The 18834-nt window shown below is 43.7% G+C and overlaps 1 protein-coding gene across 1 annotated transcript; it reads right to left on the minus strand.

Annotated features, from left to right (window-relative positions):
- Positions 1 to 6189: 6189 nt before the first annotated feature.
- On the minus strand, positions 6190 to 6912 carry LOC127309999 (uncharacterized). Its single transcript, XM_051340704.1, has one exon. It carries the CDS (start codon positions 6910 to 6912, stop codon positions 6190 to 6192), a length of 723 nt encoding a protein of 240 aa, XP_051196664.1.
- Between the last annotated feature and the right edge of the window lie 11922 nt (positions 6913 to 18834).

An 18834-nucleotide genomic window follows, 5' to 3' on the forward strand; every position in this document is an offset into this window, starting at 1 on the left:
CGTTGATTTCGTCCAATTCCGAGAATATTTCCTTACTAGGATTTCTGAAACCAAAAACAGCAGAAAACAGCAACTGGCTCTTCGGCATCTCGTCAATAGGTTAGTGCCGGAAAATGCGTAATAACGACATATATTGTATATAAAACATGTGAGTATCATCATAAAAGTAGCATGGAACATAAGAAATTATAGATACGTTTGAGACGTATCAGCGGTTCATCATTACGCAGGGTTGTTCTTGCGGCGGAGAAAGGGGTGCCGGCGGCTGTGGTGGCTGCCGTTGAGCCGGGGGAGCATTTTATAGACGCCGGTGTCGCCAGAAGAGGCGGGAAGATAGCGTAGGAAGAGGCCAGAAGCGGCGGGAAGAAAGCGCGGGAACGCACGGTGGCGTGCGAACGCCGGCAACGCGTGGAGGCTGCGTAGCACCCACGAGACGTCTTGCCTGCCCCTCCGTCGTCATTAAGGCTGACAAAGCTGCGACACTTCGTTCGTGTGTCACTGCGCGCCAATAACTTTCGTCGCGAGGTAGGCGACGGTTAGGTTTAAACTTGAATGTGCCGCTGACGTGTCGGTCCCGCGTCTCCTCGCCTCGCTTCTCGTTGTGTCGGGCGTGCCCGGAGCGTCCCCTGTGTAGCGGGGACGGGCACGGGGCGCAGGACACCATATTGGTCTGCGCCCGAAAAAAAAGAGCCGTTGGGGCGCGCGGCTCAGAACGATTTTTTGTCCGGCGTGCACCAAATCTCTTTGGAGATGCTTTGGGGACGGGGCTGGAGATGCTCTAAACCACCATGATGATGAAGCTCCACTTTCCATGTATTAAGAAGAGTTTGGATGTGGATGACTAGCGCGCTCGTCCTCAAACGTGAACCATCTGTATCCTTTCATCGAAAGTGAGATCGACAGTGTTGTGGGTGGCAAGAGGGGCCTAGGGACGACACTTAGGCCTTCTGTCGGTGGGCGAGAGCCCTATTAAATGTGGACTGGGAGGGGGACTGTCCCTATCCAGTCCCCACTCCCCACTCCACTCTGCACGCACGCTCGCTCGAGCTTCCGTGCCGCCATGGCCCCGAAGCGCGAGTTCGAGCCTAGCGCGAATGACTATGAGGCCGGCAGTAGCCGGCGAGCCGCGCCGACAAGTTTCGACATGGGGCCGCCGACGGCGATGCGCAAGCGGATCTACATCACCGTCGTGGTGGCGCAGATCTTCTGGGAGACCGGCGCCCCAATTTCGTGGGGCGACGTGCACCTCCCCCACGGCTGGCACCTGAGCCCAGATCAGGTTCCGGTGCCACCAATCCCGGCCACCGGCCACGTCCGCTTGGCGGAGATCCAGCGGCGGCGCGCGCAGCTGCCGGCGGACCTTCGAGAGGACCCCGCCTGCAACGACACGAGACCCTACTGGGACTTGTGGTTCGAGGTGAAGCACGCTGCGCGCCAGTGCACCTGCTTCACCTTGGCGCCGGCGAGGAGGGCAGACCGCCGCCCAAGCGGCCTCTACATCGACAAGCTCGCGACTGCGCCACAGGCCCACCAGCCCGAGGAGGAGGACGACCCCGAGCTGCACGCCGCGCTCGCGGCGTCCCGCGAGATCAACGACCTCGAGGAGCTGGCCAAATGACCGCACCTCGCCGAGGTGCTGCGCGCCTCCGCGCTGGAGGAGGAGGCCAGGAAGGCCAAGGAGGACGCCGACGCGTGGGTGTTCCTCGCCATGGCGCGCCTGCAGGAGGAGGCCACACGCCAGGCCACGCTCCGGGAGGAGGAGGAGTGTCTACTCCGCCTCAAGCACGAGGCGGAGGCTTGAGGCCGCTGCGGCGGAGCAGTGTCAGAAGGAGACGGCGCGGCTGGCACGGCTGCGCAGGCCGGCGAGCCCTCAAGACCCGCACTCCGCCTGGGAAAGAGCGCAATGGTCGCCTTGGCCGGAGTCCCCGGCGGCCTCCGTCGTGTCCAGCCGGAACAACACGTCGCCGCCTGGGGGCGTCTTCCTCATCGACAGCGACGACGACGAGTACTATTGGGAGTAGGTGGATCGCCGGCCGCCACCGCGTCCCAAACCCTAGCCTAGGGTTTTCACTTTTTTTAAGTTAAAGCCCATATAGGGCTTTCTTTTGTGTAAAATTTGCCCAAAATAGGGCTAAGTTTAATAAACTTTAGTTTAAATTTAATTGTTTTTGTTTTTCGTTTTTGTGGTTTTTAGTTTTGCGCTTGCGTCCGCGTTTTGGCCGCACTGCGCGACCCAAACGGACCGTCGACCAGATCCACGTGTCCGCGTGCCCACCCAAACGACCCAATCCAAACGGGTCAACACGTCTGGTTTGGGTCGACGCGTTAGAGATGCCCTTATCACCTATCGTCTTTGGTTAAGACGACCATTTGTCTTTCGTCACCTATCGTCTTTGGCAGGTAAAAATAACAGAGCCTTAACCAAACGGCCACTGTGAAACCAAACGGCCAGAAAAACACGATTGCGCGCAATCGAACCCCATCCGCTCTGGCAAATTCTAGGCATGTGATCCATTTGAAATTCGCCGACGAATCCTTTCGAAACTCGACAGTCAAACCAAGATCAATGACGATAGGCGTCAGGCAGTTCATCATCACGAAGAGAGAAGGATCCAAGGACTGCCTCCATTATTCAGGTCGGGCCCATGCTACCAACCATCCAGGCCAGCTGATGACGCGAGCTCCAAGGCTCCAAATCCACACTTGGGCAACGCCATGCAGCACAAAGCCACCCTCCCCCGGCGGTAGCCAAGAAAGCGCAGAGGGCAAGGTGGATAGACCGGTCTAGGATTTCTCCCAACGCCGGCCCAGCCCGCACCCTCCACCTCCGCCGCCAGAACATGACGCCCACCGGAAGCAAGCCCCCACCAGTCCACCACCACCCTGACGCAGGGAGGTCGTCCAAGTCGCCGATCTTCAACGCACTGTCGTCGCCGCACCAGCAGCTCTAGCGGGTGACATCACCATTGTGAGACCTTTCGTTGAAGTTGATGATCACAAGGGACGTCACGGCCATGAGAGCTGGTAATTTTAGTTTAGCGGCTCATTTTTTTCAAACCAACTGTCCCCTAGTAGGTTATTGGTTCGATAAATTTTGGCGAATAGCAACTATTACTCTATTTCTGCATAACCCGAAATTTTGGTTGGACCATGGATTCTCTGAAACGGGAATGTAGAGTGTCCAAACAATGACTTGCGTAGGCTCTGGGCGGTAACTGAACAACCTAATAGTTTTCATATCGGTTCAATTTTGAGTTACAGATGGGCAAGAGGAGAGAGGACGGTCCCAGTGGCTAGGGTTTCCATCTTTAAATTCAGGCATTGGAGTGTGGCGGAGCCTAGCAACGGGAGGGTTTTTGTTTAGATTTTTTTGTGTATTTTTTTCGTATGGTGAGACGGCAGTGGTGACTAATACGCCTAACGTCGACGGCGAGTGCGTGAAGTCGTGGGTACACATTGGTTGTCATCATTGTAAAAAAGAACCATTCATGGAAAGCACTCAATCTCGTGAATGAATTCATATAAGCAGGGATAAAGATGTTTCCTCGAAGTAAAGAGGAAGACAAATTCATTATATCGCGTGGTAGATAAGCTACTCTCAAACAAGCAAAAGGATATATTCATCATCGTGGACAAGTTTTTCACAGAAAACTAGGGAAAAGGTAATTACATCGTTTTCTCTTTACGAGGAACACGGGTCTTGTTGTACTGAAATAGTAGATACGCGACATAAACATAGCGAGCCAGGTAATGGATTGGGAAAACTCCGCCGTTTGCTTGATGCCGTGCGATTCCGATTATTAGCAGGACCTGGATCAGCGCCATCATGACGAAAAAGAGAACCCTCAAGATACCATCCTCCCGGCTTAGATAAAGATCAATGCCCCCGCGGGCCGCCGCCTTCAGCTTCAGCATCGCCGTCTCGGTCTTCATCTCCATCGTTCTTGCTGCTCCTGGAAACTTTTCCTCGTCGTAGATGTGTCCTCACGAAATTTTTCTTCAGATGCAATCGAAACAGCCGAACAAGATCGATTGCGTTTTGCGAGTCAAGCCCCCACATAGGGCGGACTATTTATAGGTCGAGAAAAGGACTTGGAGCTGGGATCGACACGAGCCGGAACCGGATTAATTACTCCAGTCCATCTCGGCCACGGAAGACGGAACCGACACGACCGCGTTGTACAAACGCTGCCCTGATATTTGCCGCACGGTTTGCATCTAGTTTCGGAAAACCAAACATGCGAGACGGAACCGGATTAATTAATTGCCCCAGTCCATCTAATTGTATCCATGTTGATTATATGGTGATCATGTTCTGATTCTGTCCTGATTGTTCTAACTTCTTTTGAACAAGTAATCGACCATGTGCACACGCACGTTTGAACTAGGAGCATCTCCAACTGATCGTCCCAAATGGATACTGAGCGACCGTTTGCATTCGCGCGGGACGAAAATGCGTCAGGAACTAGCACTAGTGGATAACATGCCTATTGTCCCGGCCCGTGAGAGGCTGTCCCGGCTGGCCAACCGGGACAACGAAGGCGGGACAAAAGGTCCAACCTTTTATCCCGGTCCGCTTACCAGCTGAGACATATAGTACACCACGTGGCTGCGATGCAGGGGTTGAGCTGGAGGACCTTTTGCCCAGCTCGTAAGCACAACCGGGACAACAAGTTTTATTTTCTTTTTTCATTTATCTTTTTCCATTTTCATTTTTCATTTTGTTTGACTCGTTACTCTCTCACTTGAACCATTGTTAACACTAATTACACTTAATATACTCAAATTTTAGACTTGGTCACTTACCGGTCGGTCATCCATCCTCACACTACTCCACCCTCAGCACGCTTAACTCCTTGGATTTTTTCTGCTATGCTCCCGTGAATGTGGTAGTACCTTGTTGTAAATACTACAATAAGATAATAATATAGCATTTCAATGTGAGGAATTTGAATATATTTAAATCTTTAAACCGCAAGTGGACAAATAATATATGCATAACTATTAGAAAAATGTGACGAATTTGAATATGAAATAATTTTGTTTTATTCATTTATTAATATTATTATCAAATAATATATGCATTATTCATATAATATGGTCAAATAATTAATATCTTTAAATCTTTAAACCACAAGTGGACAAATAATATATGCATAACTATTAGAAAAGTGTGAGGAATTTGAATATGAAATAATTTTGTTTTATTCATTTATTAATATTATTATCAAACAATATATGCATTATTCATATAATATGGCCAAATAATTAATATCTTTAAATATTTAATAAATAATATATGCATAAATATTAGAAAAGTGTGAGGAATTTGAATATGAAATAATTTTAATTTTATTCATTTATTAATATTATTATCAAATAATATATGCATTATTCATATAATATGGCCAAATAATTAATATCTTTAAATCTTTAAACCGCAAGTGGAAAAATAATATATGTATAACTATTAGAAAAGTGTGAGGAAATTTAATATGAAATAATTTTGCATTTATTAATATTATTATCAAATAATATATGCATTATTTATATAATATGGCCAGATAATTAATATCTTTAAATCGCAAGTGGACAAATAATATATGCATAACTATTATAAAAATGTGAGGAATTCGAATATGAAATAACTATTAGAAAAATGTTTTTATTGAGGTAGGGTAAAAATAGTACTGTATGTAGTAAAGTTTTCTGGCAAATTTGAGTTTTAATTGTGCAGTTAAAGTTAGGAGAGGAGAACATCGATGATGAAACTAATGTGCAATAAGGGATGAAAGGTATGACACCCTGGAAAATGTATCCCGCAAGAATATGGCCAAATAATGTGGGAAATTTGGATAATAATAAAATATTTGATATATTGAACGATTCATAGTTCATACAAATAAAAATATAGAAAACCACCATCTACTCATCATCTCTAAATATCGAGACCATCAATATGGCTACCGAGAAAAATAATATATCCAATATTCATATAATATGGCATAGTTAATATCTTTGAATTTGTAAATGCGCATTTGAACAAATAATATGTCCATTATTATTAGAAAAATGTGAGGAATTTAAATAATAACAATATAATAGAAAGATTAAATATATTGATCGCGACGATTCATATGTTCATACATAGAAGGCACACACAACACCACATACCACACCACCATTCATCTACTCATAAATATTAAGTTCGAGGCGATCCAACTGACTATTGTAGCCAAGTGCACGGAAATGCCTCCTACCCAGCTCGAAGCCCAGGCGAGCGCCGAGAACGGCATACTGCAGTTGCTTATGGCTCAAGGGCAAATCGCCCCATCCAAGAATCAGTGCCTCTTCTTCTATTAATTCCTTGGCGGTCTTTAACGGCCTGTTCTTCTTATTAAACTTCTTCTCCTGCTCGAGACCCATCCCAATATAATGATTTGCCAAATCGTACAAACTCGGAGTCTGCTTATTTGGGACGGGGTTCCGGAGGATCTGCTGGAGGTTGATCGCAGACGGAATACCAATAATTCCATAGGTACGCAACATATTCACATTATTGTGGATTACCGCACCACAAAATCTGATGTTCTTGTCCGCAAGGAAATCGACGAGAAGTTGTGGCACTTCATCGGCATGAACAATTTGGAAGACCAAAGTCTCTTGCGCGACAGAGAGTTGAAGGACGGCGGCGCGTTCATTAGCTCTACCCTCGCAAGGGTCGGTGAACTCGCAGTCCAAGCCCACGACCTTGATTTCCACGGCGTCGAGGAAATCCCTCTTGACGGCGTGGATCCACCTCTCCACCCTCTTCGCACGGAGGGTGTACGTGACCTTGAAATTCATCTTTTCGATGACATCATAGTAGACTTCAGATCGAGGGAAGTCGAGGGCGCGTGCGAGCTTCACCATTTTTGGATCCATGAGAGACTCTAGAGAGGGCCGACCAGGGCGCGGGAGAGAGAGGCTGGCGCCGGCCGGGCTCTTTTCTGGGAGAGAGATGTGGCTAATTGTTGGAGATGTGCCCAAGAGGCAATAATAAAAGTGGTTATTATATATCTTTGTGTTTATGATAAATGTTTATATACCATGCTATAATTGTATTAACCGAAACATTGATACATGTGTGTTATGTAAACAACAATGAGTCCCTAGTAAGCCTCTTAACTAGCTTGTTGATTAATAGATGATCATAGTTTCATGATCATGAACATTGGATGTTATTAATAACAAGGTTATGTCATTATATTAATGATGTAATGGACACACCCAATTAAGCGTAGCATAAGATCACGTCATTAAGTTATTTGCTATAAGCTTTTGATACATAGTTACCGAGTCCTTTCGACCATGAGATCATGTAAATCACTTATACCGGAAAGGTACTTTGATTACATCAAACGCCACTGCGTAAATGGGTGGTTATAAAGGTGGGATTAAGTATCCGGAAAGTATGAGTTGAGGCATATGGATCAACAGTGGGATTTGTCCATCCCGATGACGGATAGATATAATCTGGGTCCTCTCGGTGGAATGTCGTCTAAATAGCTTGCAAGCATATGAATGGTTCATAAGAGACCACATACCACGGTACGAGTAAAGAGTACTTGTCAGGAGACGAGGTTGAACAAGGTATAGAGATACCGATGATCAAACCTCGGACAAGTAAAATATCGCGTGACAAAGGGAATCGGTATCGTATGTGAATGGTTCATTCGATCACTAAGTCATTGTTGAATATGTGGGAGCCATTATGGATCTCCAGATCCCGCTATTGGTTATTGGTCGGAGAGAAGTCTCAACAATGTCTACATAGTTCGCGAACCGTAGGGTGACACACTTAAGGTTTGATGTCGTATTAGTAGATATTGAATATATGGAATGGAGTTCGAAGTTTTGTTCGGAGTCTCGGATGGGATCCAGGACATCACGAGGAGTTCCGGAATGGTCTGGAGAATAAGATGCATATATAGGAAGTCATTTTATAAGTTTGAAAATGATCCGGTGCATTTATGGAAGGTTCTAGAAGGTTCTAGAGAAGTCCGGAATAAATCACTATGGAAGGTAGAGACTCCACCAAGCTTGGCCGGCCAACCCTAGAGGGGTGGAGTCCCAGGTGGACTCCACCAAGGTGGCCGGCCACCCCCTCCCAAGGAAATGTGGGAATCCCACCTCAAGTGGGAATCCCACCTTGGGTAGGTTTCATATCATATGGAAGGTTTTGGTTTGGGGTCTTATTCGAAGACTTGTAGACCAACTCTTAGGTGTTCCACCTATATAATGAGGGACAAGGGGAGGGGGCCGGCCACACCAAAGCCACCTTGGCCGCACCCCTTAGTGGCCGGCCACCCCTCTCCCCAAACCCTAGCCGCCCCACCTCCTCCACCTCTCCCGCAAACGCTTAGCGAAGCTCCGCCGGAGATCTCCATCGACACCGCCACCACGGCGTCGTGCTACCGGGATTCAAGGAGGAGCTACTACTTCCGCTGCCCGCTGGAACGGGGAGAAGGACGTCGTCTTCATCAACACCGAACGTGTGACCGAGTACGGAGGTGCTGCCCGATTGTGGCACCGTCAAGATCTTCTACGCGCTTTTGAAAGCGGCAAGTGATCGTCTACCGCAGCAACGAGAGCCTCCTCTTGTAGGATTTGGAAATCTTCAAGGGTTAGTCTCGTTCATCCCCTCGTTGCTCCCGTCTTCTAGATTGCATCTTGGCTTGGATTGCGTTCTCGCGGTAGGAATTTTTTTGTTTTCTATGCTACGAATCCATACAGTGGTATCAGAGCCGTGTCTATGCATAGATGGTTGCACGAGTAGAACACAATTGTTTTGTGGGCGTTGATGCTTATGTTGTCTTTAGTTTGAGTACTTTGCATCTTTGTGGCATAGTGGGATGAAGCGGCTCGGGCTAACTTTACATGACCGCGTTCATGAGATTTGCTCCACGCTCGACATGCAACTTGTATTGCATAAGTGGCTTTGCGGGTGTCTGTCTCTACTACTATAGTGAAGATTCAATTTACTCTTCTATTGACAACACTAGTATCACCGTTGTGGTTCATGTTCGTAGGTAGATTAGATCTCACTCGAAAACCCTAAACCACGTAAAATATGCAAACCAAATTAGAGACGTCTAACTTGTTTTTGCAGGGTTTGGTGATGTGATATGGCCATAATGTGATGATGAATATGTATGAGATGGTCATTATTGTATTGTGGCAACCGGCAGGAGCCTTATGGTTGTCTTTAAATTTCATGTTGAGTAGTATTTCAAAGAAGTTGTAATAGTTGCTACATGGGAGAACAATCATGAAGACGACGCCATTGACCTTGACGCTACGCTGACGATGATGGAGATCATGCCCGTTGATGATGGAGATCATGTACGTGCTTTGGAGATGAAGATCAAAGGCGCAAAGACAAAGGGGCCATATCATATCACATATGAATTGCATGTGATGTTAATCCTTTTAATGCATCTTATTTTGCTTAGATCGTGACGGTAGCATTATAAGATGATCCCTCTCACTAAAATATCAAGATAATAAAGTGTTCATCCTTAGTAGCACCGTTGCCAAGACTTGTCGTTTCGAAGCATCTCGTGATGATCGGGTGTGATAGATTCAACAAGTGCATACAACGGGTGCAAGCCAGTTTTGCACATGCGGATACTAAGGTTGCCTTGACGAGCCTAGCATGTACAGACATGGTCTCGGAACACGTGATACCGAAAGGTAGAGCATGAATCATATGATTGATATGATGAACACTTTGAGTGTTCGCCATTGAAGTTACATCTTGTCTCGTGATGACCGGACTTGGTGTGGTGGATTTGGTTCGTGTGATCACTAAGACAATTCGAGGGATATTGTTTTGAGTGGGAGTTCACCTAGATTTTTAATTTTGTTGAATTAAAATTTGAACTCAATTTGTCATAAACATTAGTCTAAACTATTGCTAATATATGTTGTAGATTATGGCGTCTGTTGTCTACTGTTGGCTTCTTTTCCTATAGACAGTGTTGGGCCTCCAAGAGCAGAGGTTTGTAGAACAGTAGCAAGTTTTCCCTTAAGTGGATCACCCAAGGTTTATCGAACTCAGGGAGGAAGAGGTCAAAGATATCCCTCTCAAGCAACCCTGCAGTCACAATACAAGAAGTCTCTTGTGTCCCCAACACACCTAATACACTTGTCAGATGTATAGGTGCACTAGTTCGGCGAAGAGATAGTGAAATACAAGTAATATGGATGAATATGAGTGGTAATTGCAATCTGTAATAAATATGGTAGAGAGTAAACATGCAGTAGAACAGTAAATAAACGGAGATTCGATATTCGGAAACAAGGCCTAGGGATCATACTTTCACTAGTGGACACTCTCAACATTGATCACATAACTGAAACTACTCTACACTCTCTTGTTGGATAACAAACACCATTCATTGTGTAGGGCTACAAGAGCACCTCAATGCCGGAGTTAACAAGCTCCACAACATTCGATGTTCATATTTAAGTAACCTTAGAGTGCATGATAGACCAACGCAATTATACCGAGTACTAACATAGCATGCACACCGTCACCGACAGGCTATGAAAGGGGGAATAGATCACATCAATACTATCATAGTAATAGTTAACTTCATAATCTACAAGATATCACAATCATAGCTTATACCAAGTACTACCTGATACACACACTATCAACATTACATCATGGAGGAGGAATAAACTACTTTAATAACATCACTAGAGTATCACATAGATGATATTCAACTAGATCACAAAAAGAGAGATGAACCACATAGCTACGGTAGAGCCCTCAGCCTCAGGGGAGAACTACTCCCTCCTGATGGGAGATAGCAGCGGTGATGAAGATGGCGGTGGTGTCGATGGAGATGCCTTCCGGGGGCACTTCCCCATCCCGGTGGCGTGCCGGAACAGAGACTTCTGTCCCCCAGATCTTGGCATCGCGATGGCGGCGGCTCTGGAAGGTTTCTCGTACCGTGGCTTATTCGTCCGAAGTTTTTAGGTCAGGAAGGCTTTTATAGGCGGAGAGTCGAAGTCGGAGGGGCTACGGGGCAGCCACACAACAGGGGGTGCCCCCCCTGGGCCGCGCCGCCACAACGTGTGGGGCCGCCAGGGCTCCCCTCTGGTCCCACTCTGGCTCTCTGGAAGCTTCCTTGAAATATAAGATACTGAGCGTTGATTTCGTCCAATTCCAAGAATATTTCCTTACTAGGATTTCTGAAACCAAAAACAGCAGAAAACAGGAACTGGCACTTTGACATCTCGTCAATAGGTTAGTTCCGGAAAATGCATAAATATTACATAAAGTGTGTATAAAACATGTAGGTATTGTCATAAATCAAGCATGGAACATCAGAAATTATAGATACGTTGGAGACGTATCAGCATCCCCAAGCATAGTTCCTACTCGTCCTCGAGTAGGTAAACGATAACAAAGATAATTTCTAAAGTGACATGCTACTTACACAATCTTGATCATACTATTGTAAAGCATATGAGATGAATGCAGCGATTCAAAGCAATGGTAAAGACAATGAGTAAACAACTGAACCATATAGCAAAGACTTTTCATGAATAGTACTTTCAAGACAAGCATCAATAAGTCTTGCATAAGAGTTGACACATAAAGCAATAAATTCAAAGTAAAGGCATTGGAGCAACACGAAGGAAGATTAAGTTTCGGCGGTTGCTTTCAACTTTCAACATGCATATCTCATGGATAATTGTCAACATAAAGTAAAATAATAAGTGCAATAGGTAAACATGTAAGAATCAATGCACACAGTTGACACAAGTGTTTGCTTCTAAGATGGAAGGAAATAGGTAAACTGACTCAACATAAAGTAAAAGAATGGCCCTTCGAAGAGGGAAGCATGGATTGCTATATTTGTGCTAGAGCTTTTATTTTGAAAACAAGAAACAATTTTGTCAACGGTAGTAATAAAGCATATGTGTTATGTATAAGATATCCTACAAGTTGAAAGCCTCATGCATAGATTACCAATAGTGCCCGCACCTTGTCCTAATTAGCTTGGATTTACATGGATTATCATTGCATAACATATGTTTTAACCAAGTATCACAAAGGGGTACCTCTATGCCGCCTGTACAAAGGTCTAAGGAGAAAGCTCGCATTGGATTTCTCGATTTTGATTATTCTCAACTTAGACATCCATACCGGGACAACATAGACAACAGATAATGGACTCCTCTTTAATGCATAAGCATTCAACAACAAATAATATTCTCATAAGAGATTGAGGATTGTTGTCCAAACTGAAACTTCCACCATGGAACATGGCTTTAGTTAGCGGCCCAATGTTCTTCTCTGACAATATGCATACTCAAACCATTCAACTCATGATAAATCACCCTTACTTCAGACAAGACGAACATGCATAGCAACTCACATGATGGCGTCCCCAGGAACATGGTTATCGCTCAACAAGAAACTTATTAGGAAATGAGATACATAAGTACATATTCAATACCACAATAGTTTTTAAGCTATTTTTCCCATGAGCTATATATTGCAAAGACAAAGAATGGAATTTTAAAGGTAGCACTCAAGCAATCTACTTTGGAATGGCAGAGAAATACCATGTAGTAGGTAGGTATGGTGGACGCAAATGGCATAGTTTTTGGCTCAAGGATTTTGGATGCACGAGAAGTAATCCCTCTCAATACAAGGCTTAGGCTAGCAAGGTTGTTTGAAACAAACACAAGTATGAACCAGTACAGCAAAACTTACATAAGAACATATTGCAAGCATTATAAGACTCTACATTGTCTTCCTTGTTGTTCAAACACCTTTACCAGAAAATATCTAGACTCTAGAGAGACCAATCATGCAAACCAAATTTCAACAAGCTCTATGTAGTTCTTCATTAATAGGTGCAAAGTACATGATGCAAGAGCTTAAACATGATCTATATGAGCAAAACAATTGCCAAGTATCAAATTATTCAAGACATTATACCAATTACCACATGTAGCATTTTCTGTTTCCAACCATATAACAATTAACGAAGCAGTTTCAACCTTCGCCATGAACATTAAGAATAAAGCTAAGAACATATATGTTCATATGCAACAGCGGAGCGTGTCTCTCTCCCACACATTTGAATGCTAGGATCCAATTTTATTCAAACAAACAAAAACAAAAACATACAGACGCTCCAAGTAAAGCACATATGATGTGATGGAATAAAAATATAGTTTCACTAGAGGAACCTGATAATGTTGTCGATGAAGAAGGGGATGCCTTGGGCATCCCCAAGCTTAGACTTTTCACTCTTCTTGATCATTGATGACCCACAAGTATAGGGGGTGTATCGTAGTATTTTCGATAAGTAAGAATGTCGATCCCAACGAGGAGCAGAAGGTGTTGACAAGCAGTTTCGATGAAGGATTCACTGTAAATGCTCACAGACAAGTATTCAGGGGGTTTTGATGTAACAAATGAATAAAGTACGAGTAAGTAAAGTGCGAGAGTAATAATTGCAGCGAGTGGCCCAATCCTTTTTAGCACAAAGGACAAGCCGGTTTGTTTACTTATAATGACCAAACGTTCTCGAGGACACACGGGATTTTAGTCTAGTGCTTTCGCTACATATGGCTAATTAATCTTCATTGTTTTGATAAGTGTTGTGTGGGTGAACCTATGCTAATGTACCGCCCTTCCTAGGACTAATACATACTTGTGATTATACCCCTTGCAAGCATCCGCAACTACAAGAAAGTAATTAAGATAAATCTAACCACAGCCTTAAACTCTGAGATCCTGCTATCCCTCCTGCATCGATATACCAACGGGGGTTCAGGTTTCTGTCACTCCGGCAACCCCGCAATTGGCAAACGAGTACAAGATGCATTCCCCTAGGCCCATAAAGGTGAAGTGTCATGTAGTCGACGTTCACATGACACCACTAGAAGAATAACACCACAACTTAAATATCATAATATTCACTAGTGGAAAAGAGGCCTTTCGTCCCAAGCAAATGTCCCCGTTTTGAACCAAACCGGGACCAATGGGGGGCATTGGTCCCGGTTCATCATGAAAACCCTTTAGTCCCGGTTCGTTTGGACCATTTAGTCCCCCTTCGTATTACGAACCGGGACTAAAGGGTGGTCTATGGGGCAAAACCAACCGGGACTAAAGGTCTACCCTTTAGTCCCGGTTCGTAATACGAAGGGGGACTAAAGGGTTTTTTGCCTTCCCATGCACCTCCACACCCCCCCCTCGTGGATCGCCTTTTTTAGCACTGTAAAATAGAAAAGAAAATGATAGGAAATTCAAAAAATAAAATATTTTTAGATTCTTGTATGTTATGCAACCTACTATTAGGGAAAATTAACAAATTCCAGTTTTCATTTTTTTTGCAAAAAAGGTTTGAAAAATGGTAAAACCGCATTAACTTTTGCATACGACGTCGGAAAAAAACGTGTAATATATCAAAATCATCGTGGGAAAAAGTTACATCCGAATTCACCGGGGTTTACCCGGTTAGCCAATTTTTAGATTCTCAAAATTCCAAATGAAAATATGAAAGCAGGAAGATTTTAGTTTCTGCTAGAAATTCGGAATTTTATATTTTTAAATTTTTTAAAATAATAATTACATCATGCATAAAGATTACTATTACTTAACCATAAAGTTAGCCAATTTTTAGATTTTCAAATTTTCAAGTTTGGCAAAAAAAATATTAAAAAATAATAAATTAAAAAAACTATTATAATACAAATTAAAAAAAATAAAATTATAATACCATTACCACAACATGTTATTACGTCATTAGTTTTGTTTATTAAAATAATTATTTGGAATTCGAATAATAAATAAGTGTGACATCGACCAACATGTTAATAGGATTGATATGATACTAGTATCACAACATGCGCGCGAAGCACTTGGAAGCGGGATGGGAAAGGAACTTGGAAGTTAAGCGTGCTAGTGCTGGAGTAGTGGGAGGATGGGTGACCGAGCGGGAAGTTGGACCACGGGTAAGTAATTTAACTATTGATTAAGCGTAGTTAGAGATTAAGTGTAGTTAGAAACTAAACTAGTTAAATAACTAAAATATTAGAAATTCTGAAAAAATATAAAAAAAAGAGGAGCGAAAAATAATTGGACATAACCAAATGGATTAAAAAAAATAACGAAATAACCTTTAGTCCCGGTTCGTTTTACAAACCGGGACTAAAGGTTATTTTCCTCGACGCGCGTTAGCAGCCCACGTGGCGGGACCATTAGTCCCAGTTTGTTTTACAACCGGTTCTAAAAGGGGGACCTTTAGTCCCGCCTAATTGGTCCCGGTTTGGAAACCAGGACTAAAGGCCCAAATAAACCGGGATTACAGGCCCGTTTTCCACTAGTGATTGAATATTACTCAACCATGGTTCACTACTAACATTTAGACTTCACCCATGTCCTCAATAACAAAACGAACTACTCACGAGACATCATATGGAACATGATCAGAAGTGATATGATGATGAATAACAATCTGAACATAAACCTTGGTTCAACGGTTTCACTCAATAGCATCAATAACAAGTAGAAATCAACACCGAGAGAGTTTCCCCTATCAAACAATCAAGATCCAACCAGAATTGTTACAGCGGTGACGATGTGCAGCGGTGGAGACGGCGGTGATGATGATGTAGATGATGACGATGGTGATGGAGATGATGTCCAGCTCGATGACGATGACGATGGCGTCGATTTCCCCCTCCGGGAGGGAATTTCCCCGACGGATCTCAGCCTGTCGGAGAGCTCTTTTCTCTCTGGTGTTCTTCGCCCCGCAGAGGCGGCTGTGACTCTTCGCGACTATCCCCCTGGAGCTTAGGTTTTCGGGACGAAGAAATACGCGAAGGAGAGGAGGCCAGAGGGGGCTGTGGGCCCCCTCCCCACAAGGCGGCGCGGCCAGGCCTTGGCTCGCGCCGGCCTGTGAGGTGGGCCCACGGCGGCCCTCCTCGGCTCCCCCTTCTGGCTCCCTTCGTCTTCTGGAAAAATAGGAATTTTCATATAATTTCCGTCAATTGTTGATCTTCCGAAATATTGCATTCCGATGGCGCTTTTTCCAGCAGAATCCTGACTCCGGTGCGCGATCCTCCAATAATCATGAAACATGCAAAATAGATGAAATAACATAAGTATCATCTCCAAATATGAAATATATCAATGAATAACAGCAAATTATGATATAAAATGGTGATGCAAAATGGACGTATCAACTCCCCCCAAGCTTAGACTTCGCTTGTCCCCAAGCGAAACTGAACTCGGTAAACAGGACCACATGTTTATGGAGTGAAGAGTCGATAAATAAAATACGAACAAGAAGCATCATATTCATGCACACAAGACATTCTAGTAAACAACTTCCTCATATAATTCAACTTGAAACAAGTAGAAGGTAATCACAAATAAAGGTGCATAAGAAATCATAATTGGTGATGGCAAACTTCGTTCTTGGTCAGACAACAATTAACAGGTTATACTTATCTATCCAGCAACGCTCTCAAGTTAAAGTTTATATGGCACAACTTGCATACTCAATCATAATAATCTCCTCATAATCATTGATAACTTTCAAAGCTATATTCATTCAGATAAAACTTGTACTAAACAAGGAAGAATAAAAGACATGATGAAGTAAATCACAATATAATGGTTTGATCACAACAACTCAAATGCTTGCTTGAGATGGAGGGAAATAGGTTTACTGACTCAACATAAAGTAAAAGATAGACCCTTCGCAGAGGGAAGCAGGGATTAAATCAATTGCTAGAGCTTTTTCAGTTTTGAAATCATATAAAGAGAATAAAAGTAACATTTTGAGAGGTGTTTGTTGTTGTCAACGACTGGTAGCGGGTACTCTAACCCCCTTGCCAGACAAACTCTCGAAGAGCGGCTCCCATAAAGTTTTATTTTAGGTTGGCACTCCTTCCAACCTTTGCTTTCATAAACCACGGCTAACCGAATCCTCGAGTGCCTGCCAACAATCTCATACCATGAAGGAGTGCCTTTTATTTTAGTTTAATTTAGATGACACTCCTCCCCTCCTTTGCTTTCTCAAGCCATGGCTAACCGAATCCTCGGGTGCCTTCCAACAATCACATACCATGGAGGAGTGTCTATTTGTAAAATTATGAAAGTTAATTAATTTGGAACTGGGAATCCCATTGCCAGCTCTTTTTGCAAAGTTATTGGATAAGTGGATGAAGCCACTAGTCCATTGGTGAAAGTTGCCCAACAAGATTGAAAGATAAAACACCACATACTTCCTCATGAGCTATAAAACATTAACACAAATGAGAGATAGTAAATTTTGAATTGTTTAAAGGTAGCACACGAAGTATTTACTTGGAATGGCAGGAAATACCATGTAGTAGGTAGTTATGGTGGACACAAATGGCATAGGTTCGGGTTAAGGTTTGGATGCACGAGAAGCATTCCCTCTCGGTACAGGTTTTTGGCTAGCAAGGTTAATTAGCAAGCACAAGAGTTGAGGGAAAAAAACAAATATACATGTGATAGAAACAATCATGCATCTTCATTGTAAGCACAAACAATTTTAACTTCAGAATAATAAGCTATGAGCTAACAAGAAAAGAAGACAATGAAACAACTACATGTATTTCTCTTTTCTACTTAAACCTCAAAGTGTTATTGCTATTGATCAATGCTAAGTTTGCCAAAACCAAATAGATTTACTCAATGCTCCCAAAGTGATACCAATACTAGTAACAAGATCAATCATATAATAGAGATTGCAAACTAAAATAAGGTGTGCAATATGTAAATGATAAGACTTCTCATTAATATTTCATAACGATAACTCACACCAAGGGATACATAGACAACCAACTAAAGGAGAGATACTTCCACACTGCAACCCATCTTATATGATAACTTCCCTACTCATGATATGACACTACTTGATAGTAAAAAGTAAAAGATAGTGATGATGTGATACCGCGGCACTCCCCCAAGCTTGGAACAAACCAAGGGGATGCCAATACTGATGATGAATTACTCCTTCGGTGATGGTGGCGATGAATTCCCATCATCACACTTCCAAGGAAGAGGCTCTCCATCAACAAACGACATCTTGGTCTCGGGAATCCTGAAACTAGCAGCATAGCTTATGTGTTTAAACCTGTTTTCATACTCACAGTTCTGATTCTGAACGTCATAGAGTTGAGCTTGGAGTTTGTTGGTGGTGTCGTGAAGAGAGAGGATGTCGTCCCACAGCTTTGCAGTCTCCTTCTTGTGTTCATCAATAAGTTCAGACACAATCTTGTGGAAGATGTCCACCTCACGCTCAGCCATCTTCTTGTAGTTGAAAACCTCTTGTTCTAGCTTCTCCATCCTGTCTTCCAAGCTTCCTTCTCCTTTAGGATCCTGGACATCTTTGATCTACAACTCTCCATCAACGAGCAGCAACTCCTTGGGGTGCATCTTCAACTCGTTCATGTACAAGTTGACGACGTCCTCGCAGAAGCTGTCCTTCGGAGTTTCCGACGAAGACATGATGGCTTTAGATCCGAAGCAGATCCTGGCAGAAACAGCTCGAAACAAAACACGTCGAGAAAACGATATACGGACCTCCAGGGGTCTAGGGGATTATATAGCAGGAATTTTTACGGCATAAGGAAAGTACAAGATCGAACCAGAGTCGGAGAGGGGCGACAAGGTGGCCACCTCATAAGGCGGCGCAGCTAGGCTGGGGCCCGCGCCGGCCTATGGGGGCACGCCCTCGTGCGTCTCCTCCACTCCGTTTCGATCTCGTAATTTTTCATATT

Source organism: Lolium perenne, chromosome 6 (genome assembly GCF_019359855.2).
Source record: "Lolium perenne isolate Kyuss_39 chromosome 6, Kyuss_2.0, whole genome shotgun sequence".
NCBI lineage: Eukaryota > Viridiplantae > Streptophyta > Magnoliopsida > Poales > Poaceae > Lolium > Lolium perenne.

Coding starts and splice junctions, on each gene's coding strand:
- LOC127309999 (XM_051340704.1), bottom strand. CDS start 6,912: ATGGTGAAGCTCGCACGCGCCCTCGACTTCCCTCGATCTGAAGTCTAC.